Below are 14,438 nucleotides of genomic sequence, written 5' to 3' on the forward strand. Positions count from 1 at the left end.
GGGCAACCTATAGAAAACACTGTCATCAATAGTATAAGCAAAGCTTTTAAAAATGCAGAAAAAAACCGTTTTGAGCTTTAATACTGTGTAAACGTACTCTTCCATGAGATATCTTGGTGTCAAATGATATTCAAACATATATGAAATCTTTATCACATTTTACATGAGATACTCCCCAGCCGGCATTTCAACGGTGATTCAACGTTGAATCAACGTCAGGTCTATGGTTGGATCAACGTTGAATTACCTTTCGATTTTGCAAATTGGATCAACGTTTATATAGTGACGTTGTTTCACCGTCAGACCACCACCGGTGATTCACCGTTGAAATCACAACGTTGTTTCACTCTTACCTTCTTCATGGGTGAATTGTGGTCGTTTTGTAGACGTTGAATGAAGGTTGAATTACCTTTCGATTTTGCAAATTGGATCAACGTTGATACCGTGACGTTGTTTCACCGTCATACATTTCAACGTAAGTTAAATAGAAATTACATACAACGCAAAGTCCATAAATATAGCAAACAAAATTTTACTAATAAAAAATACACGACAAATACACAACTTAGTCTGTGTATCAATTTATTTAATTCACACCTCATTATTTCAATTATTCTAAATATACAGCAACATTTACAGCATACATAGTTCATTAAAACCATGCAGGTTATGCTGTACACTCAAATACAGAAAAAAGGCATACAATGAAATAGTCACTTTTTAATTAGGTTTCATGAATTAAAGTTAATGTTTACTAACATGAACAAAGAACAAATACTTGTACAGCATTTATTATTCATTTAATTAATTGAAATATGTCCTGATGCTATTAAAATCAAAATGTATGCTTGTTAACATTAATGCACTGAGCTGACATGAACTGTACTTTCTTTATATGAAAGATGCTTCATTGCTCTTTGTTCGTGTTAGTAAACACATTAACACTTACTAATACAACCTTATTGTAAAGTGTTACCGTCTTCAGAAAGACAGATACTAACTAAATTAAACTAAGTAACTAAACTACGCTTCAATTCTGTTTACAAAGTTTACAAAATACCCATTTTTAAAGTGGCTGCAGTAAAAAAATAAAATAAAAAACATCACTCACAACTAAGAATCACAAGTGAAATACATTACATCTGTTTGAGGTTTTATAGATTGATAGAAACAGATAGAGGTAAAAGATGGCACTGGGGACAAAGTATCAAGTGTAAAACACTAAAACATCTATATCAGTCTAGCAGTTAAATACATATTTATTTCTCAAACACCAGGTGAGTTTCCTACAAAATTAATAATGAGGTTTGCTATTCCAATTCATTGTGAATGAATGGCTTCACATTCACAATAGTGAAAACTCATGCTATAATCTTAACCTGACATTACTCATTCACTTTGCAGGTCTGCATGCTAAATATTTAGTTTTTTTTTTTTTTTTTGTATAAAGTACATCTATTGTGTTTAGCATTACTGCAGCAAAACTGAGCACCTGTGACAGTGGAACATAGACAAATATTTCAGTAAATCATCAAGAAAATGTGTTGAATATATGGTTTGATTCTCTCTCACAAACACAACAGTAAAAGCAATTTGTTATTCCATTATTATTATTATTAGTATCATAAAAATTGCATGTTCACATGGGTCTTATAATAATGGCTCACATTTGTGAATGTAGGACCACTATTTCACTATTACATGTCACATTAAGTGTTCATATAGGTTCTGTAATTAATTACTTGTGTCATCCCACAAGTCCTGTTAATCTTTAGAACACAAACTAAAATATTTTAGATTAAATGCTCCTCACCCTCTACAGACAGCAATGGTCCCAAGATGGTCATTGTCAAGATAAGGCACAAAACACATTGTCAAAACGTTCCATGTGACTTCAGTGATTTCAACTGTGAACATACCAAGCTCCAACAACACTTTAGTGAGGCAAAACAAAACATTAAATACAATTGTGTTTGCGTATATCTCTCCCTCATCAGATCAGCGTGTGTTTACTACGAGCAGTAAGCACACACCATGACCTGTTGTGGCAAAGGCAAACAAGTTATTTTTACAGTACTTACTGTGATTTAACCTTTATGACAAATGTACTGGACCTGTTACACATATCACTATCTTTTATAAACACAAATTTCACTGTAACGGATGCTATTGTTTTGCTCCAGTTATACCTTTAGAGAACACCGTACTAGTCAGACATCCATACAAAAGCAGAGAGTTTGGTCTTGTGTAGCAGAACTGCAATAGATGCCTGTCTGTCTAGGCTGACACTGGTTTAGGCCATCAGTATGTCCTTGATGCCCTCAAATGGAGCCTCCAGAAAACCTGCAATAAATGAAATATGAGGTTACAACTAAGTTGGTATCAGCTATTATACAAAGTGAAATTCAAATATTTATTTTTTTATTGAATCCAAATTAGTCCTATAATATCGCCACACTCAATCATTTTGAGTCATCCATCTGAATATTCCTAACTAAGAGAAGTGAAGAATTAGGTGTGATATCGTCAGGAAGCCCTTCGCTACCACCGGTGCCAGCATTTCCAGAATTCAAATTTCAGATTCTCGAAAAAATTGCTTTTATTTATTTTTTTTAACCAAGGCTGCAGTAAAGAATCATGAAACATTCAACACATCTAATAATTACAAGTTGTTGTAAACCATTACATGTACTGTAAAAGCTGTTTAAAGCTTTTTAGACATGGTTGAGAAAAACTCTAGAAGGAGTAGCACTTCTGCAAAAGTCTGCATGTAGGACAGAGAATTAAAGGGATAGTTCAAAATTTGTATTCTGTCGTCATTTACTGACCACGTTGAACACAAAAGAAGATATTTTGAAGAAAGCTGCAAATCTATTTAACCATTGACTTCTATAGTATTTTTTTCTACTATGGAGGTCAATGTTTACAGGTTTTTAGTTTTTTTTTTTTCAGAATAGCCTCTTTTGTGTTCAACAAAATAAACTCATAATGGTTTTAAACCATTTGGGGAGTAAAATGTGAGTAAATTTTCATTCTTGGGTGAACTATCCCTTTAAGTTGGAAAAGACCAGAATTCTTAAGTAGACCCTTTTCGCAAGACAGATGATGCATTTCATTTGTCATCTTAATCCTCAAGTTTTTAATATTTAGATTTATTTAAATAGCATGTTTATTTATTTGTTTTAATGACATTTAATAAAAACAACTTCTCAATGACATCACATGTACTGGACCTGCTACACATGTATCACTATTTTTTTTAATACAAATTTTACTGTAACGGGTGCTGTTGTTTTGCTCCAGTAATACCTTTAGAGAACACAGTAGTAGTCAAGACATCCATACAAAAGCCTTGGCATGGAGTAGCAGAACTGCAGTCTGTCCAGGCTGACACAGGTAGGCTATCTGCGTGTTCTTGATGCCCCTCAACTGGACCTTCCAGAAAACTCAGAAAGTTAAAACCCATTACACCTTTTATCTGCTACTATACAAAGTGTAATTTAAGCATTAATTTCTCACTAAATACATATTTGTTCCCCAATACTGTCACATAGTATAACATCACAACATGATTTCACAATAATAATATCAATATAACAATATAATATCACAACATGGCCTAACAATCAATAAACAAACAGATTAGAAAGAGAAAATCACCAACCAAAGCACCAAAAAGATTTAACAGATAGCTTTGTTAAAGGTAAAGTAAACTTACATGGACAAAGCCTTTTCCATTTAATGCTGTGCAAGTTAGTGCGTCTCTGGAGTAAGTTACATGTCTAAAAGCAAAAACAACAACAACAGTGAAACGACAGCAGTTCACTTTGTAATAATAACACTAATAATACAGCGTATAAAATGGATATTGTTTTATAACGTTGCTCAGTAACTTTAAACTGCGTTTGGAGTTTATCGCTTTGAATTTGCCATAAAAACGCTCATTTAGACTAACGTTAAACATGTGACATACTTGAGGTTAGCTGCGTCACCGGAGCGCAAACAAGACTAAAAACAAACTGGAAAGTTTTAAATGCTTCAAAATTCGAAACACTACACCAAGTCACATTTAAGATACACTGTGTGTAAAACAAAATCGGGGGGTAAATAAAACATTAAAGCATCTAAAAACACGCTTACCTCTGAATTCTGCTGCACTGCAGGTCAGGTGTTCGTAATTAAGTGAAGTGAAGCGCTGCGCGTGGCCGCGTGCGCCGAGTCCTCCGATACCATGGTAACCAAACATGTTGAATATTGGGTGAAGCCATGACGTTAATTCAACATACAGACCATGATAAAAAAAAATGTCAACGTTGATTTGTACAAGGATTTCTGTAACTTTTTTCAACCATTTATCATTCAACATTGTTTCAACATTAAAGCAACAACTGACGTATTTTCAACCACATTTCAACGTTGAAGCCTTGTCATATGCAGGCTGTTTTTCAACCGTTCAACATTAAACGTTCTATCAACATTATTTCAACGTTCAAAACACATCTGACCTTATTTCAACTATATTTCAACGTTGAAGGTCGGTCGTGTGCCGGCTGGGTCATGATACCATATTTAATATTGTAGGTCTCATTCATTGCAATCACTGCACTTGTTCATGTCAAACACAAAAGAAATGTATTTTTGGGAAAATGCCAGTTCTTTTAGTCATCAAATTACGTTAAAAATAAAACTAAAAAAACTAATCTACTACTGAAAAACTAAAAGAGAAGTTTGTAAACTCTTCAATGTCTTTTGTATTGCACAGAACAAAAGTTGAACACTTCAAGTCTAATATTTAACTAAACTTTTATTTAACTCATGAACCACACTGTTCCAGTTACTATGACCATTTATGTGAAGCTGCTTTGACACAATCTACATTGTAAAAGCGCTATACAAATAAAGCTGAATTGAATTGAATTGAATATTAGGGCCATTCTTTTGCCATTTCACCAAACTTTCAATTGAACTATCAGTAGCATTCATTCAAGGATAAATCCTCATTACCCAAAATATGTCATCAGCAAGCCTTACATTATTTTTTAGCAATGTTTTTGCAGATATTAAGATTTCAGGATGTATTGAGAAGGGCTTATTCATTCTTTTATCTCTTAAAAATATTTAAACCTTGCTTCTATGGCGTATAAACCGAGCGTATAAATTTAATGCCTTTCAATAAGGTATCACCTGTGTTCACTTACTAGCACAGACCATATCAACTATTAGCATACGATTTCACGACGTCCCGACTAAAGAGATAGTGTGTGTGTGTGTGTGTGTGTGTGTGCGTGTGTGTGTGTGTGTGTATGTGTATGTGTGTTTCTTTCGGTTTATCACGACGGGCTGCTGGGTACAATACGTGACGTCAGAAGCACTTTAAGTACACTTTTAGTACAAAACCCTTAGAAATTAAGTTTTACCTCAAGTTCCTTTTGGAGGATTGATCGTCATCTTGATAATCCAACAAACGTGTCCACTATGTGAGGATGGGTAGGTGGGTGATTTTCTTTCTCTCTTTTTTTATGGTTTTCATGACAAGACCGGCATTACAATACACAATGAACAGCGTCTCTTACTAGCCTTTTTTCCGCTCTTGTCAGTATTGGTGAGTTTTGCCTTCTCGATGACATCACGGCAAGCGATAAATAAAAAATGTCTTATTTGTAAATAATGTAAATATTACCTCTGTACTGGGAATTTTGGAAAAATGTCCTGCATTTACTGTGCACTTTTTTAGTTGTATTTTCTTTCCATTTTATTTTCTGCACTTGTACTGTTTGTCTCATATCAAACAATGTGCACAAAACGTATATGTTGACACAAATAAAGCAACCAGTTGTTTAAATGTGAGTGTTACCTGTGCATTTGTCTTATTTATACTCTTAGCAGTATATTTTTACAATGTAAAGGCCCCTACTCTTATGGCACATTTCAGATGTCCCCAATTTAAAAACAGTCAATTGGATTAAAACAGTTAATAATTACAACATTACAGATAATTCAGACAACTACCGTGTATTGGAGATGCAGTCATTTTGCTCTCTGAGGTTTAGAAACAAGTTGTGACCATTTCTATAAGGCAGACTGCTTAGGTTTAAGCTATGAAAAGCAAGCTGCCAACTTACAGTTTTTCTTGATTGCTATGAGGCAGCTGTCAACTGAAACTTTACATTTTAAAAATGGTTAACACACAGGCCTAAATAGCGGCCCTCATTGTCAAAATGACACATTTTGCTTGCATAAAGCACATACAGTGTCAAAACATTTAAAATATGCAACAAAAGCTAGTTTTACCTTCAAACAACACAACTTGCAAACAAGTATATGATCCTTTTAATTAATCATTACACAATAGACAACAAAATGCAAAATACAGAACTCAGTGTGAATCAGTGCACCATTGTTTGCCATTGTATTGCCAATGCCATTTGTTGTCTTTCTATTTGAGCTGTCAAATCTGCCTTTTTGCAAAGAATTGGATCTAGAATAAGAAATGGTTGGATAAAATTTATATTGAATTTATGACATTATTTTAAACTGAGGCAGAAAACTGAAATACTGTAAAAAAAAAAAAAAAAGAAAAAGAAAACAGACAAAATAAATAAAATACTGCAAATATTAGAGAAAACACATGTAAACCAATATACAGTCAAATGTATTGGGAGTATAGGACATAGTCGCTATTGACCTTCTCCATCAATGCTGGCACAAAACAACACAGACCTTCCATCGTTTTTAATGTTTGCAGACTGATTGCTAATTGAAGATTTGTGTGAAGGAGTGTTAAACCGGTGCTTCAGTGAATTCATACGGATCTTGGTGTTTTCTAATAGTTAGGAATAGATGGTTTCTGTTTGGTTACCATAGCTAAAACAATGGAGTTTGGCCTGCTTGAATGACATCCGTGTTAACTATCTTGAAAAATGGCGGGGAAAAAGTGTCAACCCAATGAGAGGGTTTGCACATTTGCAAGACCCGTCTTCTGCTCTGCTGGGATAGTGATAATGACAATGAAGTGGAATCTAGTTTCTTTAACCAGGTCAAAACAAACATGAAAAACTGTAAAAACTCATCGTAATTATCTGCATTGGTTTAAAATAAAACAAAAGAGAACCAGCAAACAGAATATTTTTATTTTTCTCACTAAGTTTGTGACACTTTGAAGAACAGACCAACACTTACTCTCGCTTAACATGATACTGCAATTCAAAACCATCGTGAGGGAAAAATCAGTGAATCTGCCACTCTGAATCAGAAAAAAACACACATGATGTGGCACAATCCTGTGCTGCGTTTCTTTGGCAAAAAACACATTTTCCCTTTACCACCTGAGTCTCCATTTGATCCTCCAGTAGTTTAAAATTGTTGAATTAAATACAAAAATAGTACAGACTGTTGTCTAGTTTGATCTAAGATGGACGATTACGTAGAATAAACGCCTTCGCGGGCAAACAAACAGAACATATCGAGAGTAAAGTATCAAGATTTATGCTTGCTCAGACGTACAGAAGTGTTCAGGTATCCATCCGTACTGTACACCGTACTGTTTTCAGTCGCATCATTCTTGTTCACATTCGATGTTGAACACGATGTTGAAGTGCTCAAACACTTGTGAAAAAAGTCACAAAATTGTATGTCCGTTTTGGTTATTGTCCAACGGCTATTGAAGTTCAGCAAGACAGTCTTTTAAGCATTGCAGTTTTTTCTGTTCTTCAGAGTTCAAGGAAATATAAAACATGTTGGCTAATAAATAATACTGTTTATATATGATTAACACCCTGATCATAATACAACCCGGCTTTAATCCTCAAAATATAGCCTAGTGGGCATGAACAGCATCATTTGAATGGGGTGATTGCAGGTAAAGTGGACACTTTCTGCTTATTCTTTTAATTAAATGCCTATTAATGTCATATGAATCAGGATTATTTAAATTTTAAAGCATTCCTCTTTGCAAGTAGTCACCCTAAATACATTACTTAATACAAGTCAAACCATGAAACCTCCATTGTGTTTTCAATTATATATTTAATTTTGATTATTATTTTCTACTCGTCTACATCGAAACTTCAATACTTTAAAATGGTTTCATCTTAATGATTCAAAAGATTTCATGGATTCAGCTGCAAATGTCAAACTCATGAATATGGAAATAGCTAAAAATATCAAAATCAAGTGCAAGTTGAATTTACAAATCAAAACACTAATAAAATAACTAAATAAATAACATAAAATATTTAAAACACTAAGATCATTCCAGTGTGATTACTTTAATAAAATCATGAAGTGGTTTCAGAATGCCATGTCACCAACACAATGCTACTCTCGGGCAGGTGACAAACACAAGGCAGCTGTGTGTTGTGAACTTCACTGTAGTCATAAAAACATTAAAATACCTTCTCCATTTTAAAACGACTGCTTTTCTACACGAATAACACTGCATTGATATTTCACAGTAAAAATCAGTTTGGTTTTGTTACATTTAGCTAAGATGGCGTTGTTCGATTTATGGATGCATTTAACGTCTTTCAACACTTTCCAAAAATACAGTATCTGATGTTGTAAACAGTCACAGTCAGTTTCCAGTCGGTCCATAAAAACTAAGCAGGTCCGTCCAAACACTCTCCCATGTATAATATATGCTTGGTTTTAGTTTCTTTGTGTTGTGTTTGTTTTCGTTATTTCCATATGTTTTTTTTTTCTTCAAAAGAGACGCTCTGTGTTTGCTGACAATAAGAGGCACTGTCTTTGAGGGGATTTAAAAACTGTTTCCAAAGAGATTCAAACCCTGTTCTTACTTTGATCTCCTTAATAAAAAAAAGAAGAAGAAGCAAACAAAAATAAATAAGGGTCCGTCACTGTTGGCAGTAGTTGGACGATTCACTCCTTTTCCCCATCTTCACTGCTCCCTTTAAGATATAGAAACAAAGAACTTTACAGCAGATGTATGTTTAACAAAAGATATGTTTACATGACAACAATGTACTAAAAACTGACCAAATGTTTTTCATTTGTGTTTGTAAAACCAAAAAATTTATTTGTATTGCTAAAATAATCCATGTTCATGGAAATTGTAAATAAAATATATTTTACATTCCAGGCCAGTAGTTGGTGCTGTCACTTTGTAAAGAAACTGTGCAATTATGTAACCCACCGGTCCTACCGCACCCAACCCAGTCTGAGATGGGACTGAACTGGCGATTCTTTGAATGGAAACCGGTTGCTCTAACAAGGAGGCTAAAGACCATGGCCTTTAACGTCTGTCGCTAGAGCGCCTTTTGAGTTCAGAGGAGTGAGGTTTACCTCATTGTACTTTGGTAGCTGGCCTCTGTTACACTCACCCCCCCTAAACCTCACTCGCATCACGGACGAGCCCCTACGTGTAACCCACCGGTCCTACTGCAACCAACCAGGTCTGAGCTGGGATTGAACAGGCAATTATTTGAATGGAAGTTGGTTGCTCTAACAAGGAGGCTAAAGACCATGGCCTCTAGCGTCTGTCGCTAGAGCACCTTTTGAGTTCAGACTTCGCTAGCTGGCCTCTGTTACACATACACAGCATGTTCCATTCGGAAGGGCTCATCCCTGTGCCATAATCACTTTAAAACGCTTACTCTCCCAAGTGACAGTAAGGGATGAGCTTTCTGAATGAAACATGCAGTTCGAAACCAAACAACTTCCTTGTGAAAAAGATTATGCAGTGTCCATGAGTTCTACCCTTCGAAGTACTTCATTTATTTTTCATACTATGGAAGCTAATAGATTTCAGCTTTCTCTTAAATTATTTCATTGATTCATTCATTTATTCATTTTCCTTCGACTTAGTTCCTGATTTATCAGAAGTCGCTATAGCGGAATGAACCACTAAACTATGGCGTCATATGTTTTACGCAGCTGATGTCCTTCAAGCTGCAACCCAGTAATGGGAAACATCCATACACTCTTTCATTTTCACACACTCATACACTACGGCCAATCTTGTTTACCGATCTCACTTATTTCACATGTCTTTAGACTGTGGGGGAAACTGGAGCACCCGGAGGAAACCCATGCCAACATAGGGAGAACATGCAAACTCCACACACTAATGCCAACTGGCCCAGCCAGGACTCGAACTAACGACCTTCTTGCTGTGAGACAACAGTGCTAAACACTAAGCCACCATGCCACCCCTAAAAATATCTTGTTTTGTTTTAAAAAGAATAAAGGAACTCATAAAGGTTTGTAAACCCTAGAGATTGAGTAAATAGTGAGTAAATGTTATTTATTTTTTGAGTGAACTACCCCTTTAAGTACACCTAGTGTTGACCCCTTAATTTGTCCAAACGATCTAATTGTGTTCTCATTAATTGTAAGAACACTGCTTGAAAGCTGTGCCTTCTCACCTCCTGCAGAATCCATATCTGAATCTGAGACATGAGTGATAGAGAAACGGGATACGCTGGATGGAGAAACGGTAAAACGGGAGACCTGTGCCACAGGTTTAGGGCTAATGGACTCTAGGTTTTGCTTTTCAGTGTGGTCAGGAGGGGACCCCTTGGAAGATGTGGGAAGGGGCAACAATGGGAAATCATCTTCCCATTCAAATCCTGCACCTGAGATTATGGAGAAAGCAGGTTGTTAAATACTTGGTCTGATAGATACTTAGATGTAAATGACCAAATAAGAAAGAGACTCTTACTCTCTTCTGAGATGTTTCCATCCGACGAATCATCTGAGGCATTGACCTTTTCCTGTTGGTGCTGCGCTTTACCTTTTGCACTTGGTTTGCTTGATTCTCCACCCAAGGGAAAACTGTGATCTGCCAGCTCTCTGGTTGGACTTTCCTGGAGGGTATGACATGCAGTTTATTGATTACACTTACTGTAAACAAAAAAATTCAATATTTCATTGAAAATCATCTTAAATATCTAATAAATACCTGATCAAACAAATATACTGTGACATCATCGAAGAAGGACACAACCTTCTTTTTGCCCTCCGTTTCCTCAGACAGCAAAGATGTTGGCATCTTAAGAAGGCTTCTGAGCTTGTGCGCATCACTGCAGTCACTTATAATGATGGGCACGGTCAAGACCTCGTCCTCGCTTTCTTCACTCTGCTCTTGGATGCTGTATGTGCGCAGCTCCTCATCAGACTCATCGCTGTCCTCAGAGTCGCCATCTTCCTCATCTGCCTCCTCACCATCTGTGGGAGAAACCCGTCCTTCTAGCGGAGGGGGAGGAGAGCCAGATCGTGCGGAGATTCTTTTCCGTCCTTCTCCTTCACAGTCCTTACTCTTGGATTTTAGCTCCTCGTGTGTAGGAGAGTCATTCTTTTCTGCTGTTTCCTTTTGAGACTGTAGTTCCTCTTCGGACAAAATGGCACAGCTGACATCTTTGACTATGTCCTCTTCATTCTCATCAGTAAGTACCTCTGGATTGGGCTTGTTTACAAGATTGCCTTCAAAAGTAACTTGGTCATGAGACAGACTATCTTCACTTTCTACTTGTTTGAAAGATTCCTCTTGCTTTCCATCAGTACCAAGTTCTTCAGATGCTAAAAGTTCTGCAGAGAGATCTGAAACAACACCAATATTTTCATTATCTTCAAAACTACTTTTTATGGTAGAAACGTCTTTAAGAGGTGAGAGAGACATGCTACAGATTGTGCCACACACAGACAAACTTTCATCTGTCTTTGATGGAAGGTTTGAGATTGAATGATCAGACAGTTCAGGGATTTTTTCACTCTCCTTTGTAGATGGCATAAGATATTCATCTACATCTGTCTCCTTTTGTGGAGGAAGTTGTTCCTCTTTATATATAATTTCCCCTGGTCTGTCTTTCTGATCTTCAAGTTCATTGATGTCCTCTTCGCTTTCTTTATCTTTGCCAGCATCATAATCAGAAAAGTAGGCAGAATCTCTGTATGGTGTTTTATCACTCAGTGCTTTCAGCTCTCCATCACTGCTCTCAGATGCTGTCAAGGCCACTGCAGTATAAAAATCACCCTCAAGTTTCTCACATTCTGTTGTTGTAATCTCTTGGTCTTCACTGACAAAACTTGTCCCAGATGTTACCTTTCCCAAAGGTTGAATGAAAGTCTTGGAATCTTGTACCTCATGAGGTTCCTTTAAGACAAACTCTGGAGATTCATTGTTTTCTGTGTCATAGCCACTATCTACAGTCTTAGGAGAGCTTGATGGATGGATGGAGGCCGGACTGAGAGTCTCACTGGAACATGCAGTAGACGGTATGTCAATAGAGTCCATGGAGTCTGGAGTACCAACTTGTTTTTGTAATGACTTGAATGCTGGACTGGGGTAGTCAACAGTTTCCACTTCAATTGCAAAATCACCAAAAATGCCTGAGGTTACGTCAGTGATGTCATCATCGCTGCAGTCATCTATCTCAACCAGGCTGATACTAGAGTGTCCACGGTCCATACCACTGTCTGCAGTCTTACTCAGCTCAGACTCTGGTTCTGGTTTGGATAATTCTGCTGGGGATATTTCCAACTGTGGGTATATGGCGATAATTTCAGTTTTTGGATCTGCTGTAGATATATCTTGATGCAATGTTTTTTCTTGTTTTAAGTTTGTTTCTCCTACTGCAATATCCACAAATTGCTCCGAGATGTCAAACTGTTTAGCTCCTTCTCTTGATGCTTCTATTTTGGAGATTATATGTCCAGCAGATAAAGGTAGATGTTGGTCTCTGTTGGGCAAGGTCATGGTTTTCCCTGGAATACAGTCAATCATGAAGCAGTTCCTCACAAGTGTTCCTGTTAAAGGGTCTACAAAATGTGAACTGCTCAAAGCTTGACAACATGGCACAGGGTATACTTCAGCCTCTCTAGGTTCGTGGCACATATGGATGTATGAGTTGCACTCAGGTGAAGGGTTTGAAGGTACATGTCTTCCATGTACCAAGCAAGTATTGCTTTTAATCGGTGCCTCCAAGTAGTCAACAGGTTTGGTCATATGGTATGACAGGGTCTGCTGCTCTGGCCATGTATCCTCAATATCAGTCATTGGCATAGTGTAGTGGAAGTCTGCATATGAATCCTGGATACAAGACCCCTGCCTCTGACGCAAGGTCCTTGGGTTTGTATTTGGTGGATTGCTGGCAGACCAGCTTCTTCCTCGCCTCTCCACAAAGATGTCTTCCTCTTCATCAGACTCGGTGTCATCTCGACCTACAAATACAGCACCACCTGATGCTATGTCAGTACAAACAGAGTGGCTACCTGGCATAGTCTTCCTCAAAGAACCCATCATATCATAGTATCCACCCGTTACATTCTTTCCTATAATGGAGCCTTGAATGCTCTCCAAATAAGGATCAGCATAGCCTTGTGGAGGACTTCCAAGTGATGGTGAGATGCCTAAAGGGTCCTCCAGTTCCCCAAGTGCTTGTCTCAGACTTCGAGAGCCCCAGCTTTCTTGTAGAGTTTCTGTTGAGTCTCGTATCATATAGCGGCCCATAACCTTAGGAGGTGATGGTTCAAAGTAATAACCTCCATCCCTGTCTTTGTATGAGACATAGTGGCCTGATTCCCATGCTCTAAGGGGGCTACCGTGGCCCAAAAGAGGCTCCATAGTTAAAGACATAGCAGGGCTGGAGTCGGAATCATAAGCACCACTTTTGTGAACTTCAGCTGACCAGTAAATGTCTGGTTTAGCCTCAGGGGGACAGTTCATACACTCACCAGAGTCTCCACTACCAGTTAAAAAGCTTCCATTACTGCCCCCAAACTCTGGGCTGTAAGCACACATGGTAAAGTTCATATCAATATTGCTTTGTACTGGCTCCTCAATGCGAATATAGTACTCGTTGCTCACTGATGGACTATGAGCACTTAGCACAGGCACCACACCAGGGGTGTGTAATTGTTTGGGCTCATAATATGAAGGAGAAACCCCTAGGGCAAGTCCATCAACAGCACATCCCCCCACTATTCCTCCTGGAGGATAGTAGACCTCCTGACAATGAGGATTGCCTTGACCCAAAGTGCCTGTTGTGGATGAGGAATGATAGTGCTGCTCAGCACGTGCCTGCTCCCATTTGTACTCAAAGTTGAGGCCATGACTAGTTTCAGTAACCGTTAAGATGTCATCTCCAGACTCTGAATGGTAGCCATCTCCACTGGGAAACTGCTCCAGCAGGGGGAACGACGAAGTGGTGGATGACATTGGCATATCAATTGCAAGTGCTCCAGCTCCATGAAGATTAGCTTGGCTTGTGTTTGGTCTCATGGAGTTCCAGCGTCTCTCAAAGTCTTCCTCTGCCTCACTGGCTCCTTTGGCACATAAGTAACTAAGCAAAAGATGAACTTCTTCTGCATTGGGCCTTTGGTCAGGCTGAAGCCAACAAAACTGCATTACTTCATACCTGATGACAAAAACACATACCCTTTTAGTGCAAATGCGACAAAAATATACTATAAATAAAAGTGAA

At 37.6% G+C, this 14,438-nt stretch overlaps 1 protein-coding gene and 1 long non-coding RNA gene across 7 annotated transcripts in view; both read right to left on the reverse strand.

Moving 5' to 3' along the window:
* Positions 1–565: 565 nt before the first annotated feature.
* On the reverse strand, positions 566–4,184 carry LOC137490710 (uncharacterized). The gene is made up of 4 exons (XR_015504416.1): positions 4,141–4,184; positions 3,719–3,782; positions 3,310–3,435; positions 566–2,343 (listed from the first exon to the last, which is right to left on the reverse strand). It is a non-coding gene; the product is annotated as an uncharacterized LOC137490710 (long non-coding RNA).
* Positions 4,185–7,109: 2,925 nt separating this feature from the next.
* Positions 7,110–14,438, reverse strand: part of lmtkb (lemur tail kinase 1 b) — an 88,850-nt gene continuing 81,521 nt past the window's right edge. For all 6 annotated transcript variants that reach the window (XM_087276690.1, XM_087276691.1, XM_087276694.1 and 3 more), the window contains 4 exons: positions 10,919–14,372; positions 10,679–10,823; positions 10,383–10,592; positions 7,110–8,906 (listed from right to left, as the gene is read on the reverse strand). In XM_087276690.1, the coding sequence (XP_087132816.1) occupies positions 8,878–8,906; positions 10,383–10,592; positions 10,679–10,823; positions 10,919–14,372 (3,838 nt within the window). In that variant the 3' untranslated portion in view covers positions 7,110–8,877. The remainder of the gene's footprint in view (positions 8,907–10,382; positions 10,593–10,678; positions 10,824–10,918; positions 14,373–14,438) is intronic.

The sequence above is a fragment of the Danio rerio genome, chromosome 12 (genome assembly GCF_052040795.2).
Source record: "Danio rerio strain M-AB ecotype USA chromosome 12, GRCz13ab, whole genome shotgun sequence".
Taxonomy (NCBI): domain Eukaryota; kingdom Metazoa; phylum Chordata; class Actinopteri; order Cypriniformes; family Danionidae; genus Danio; species Danio rerio.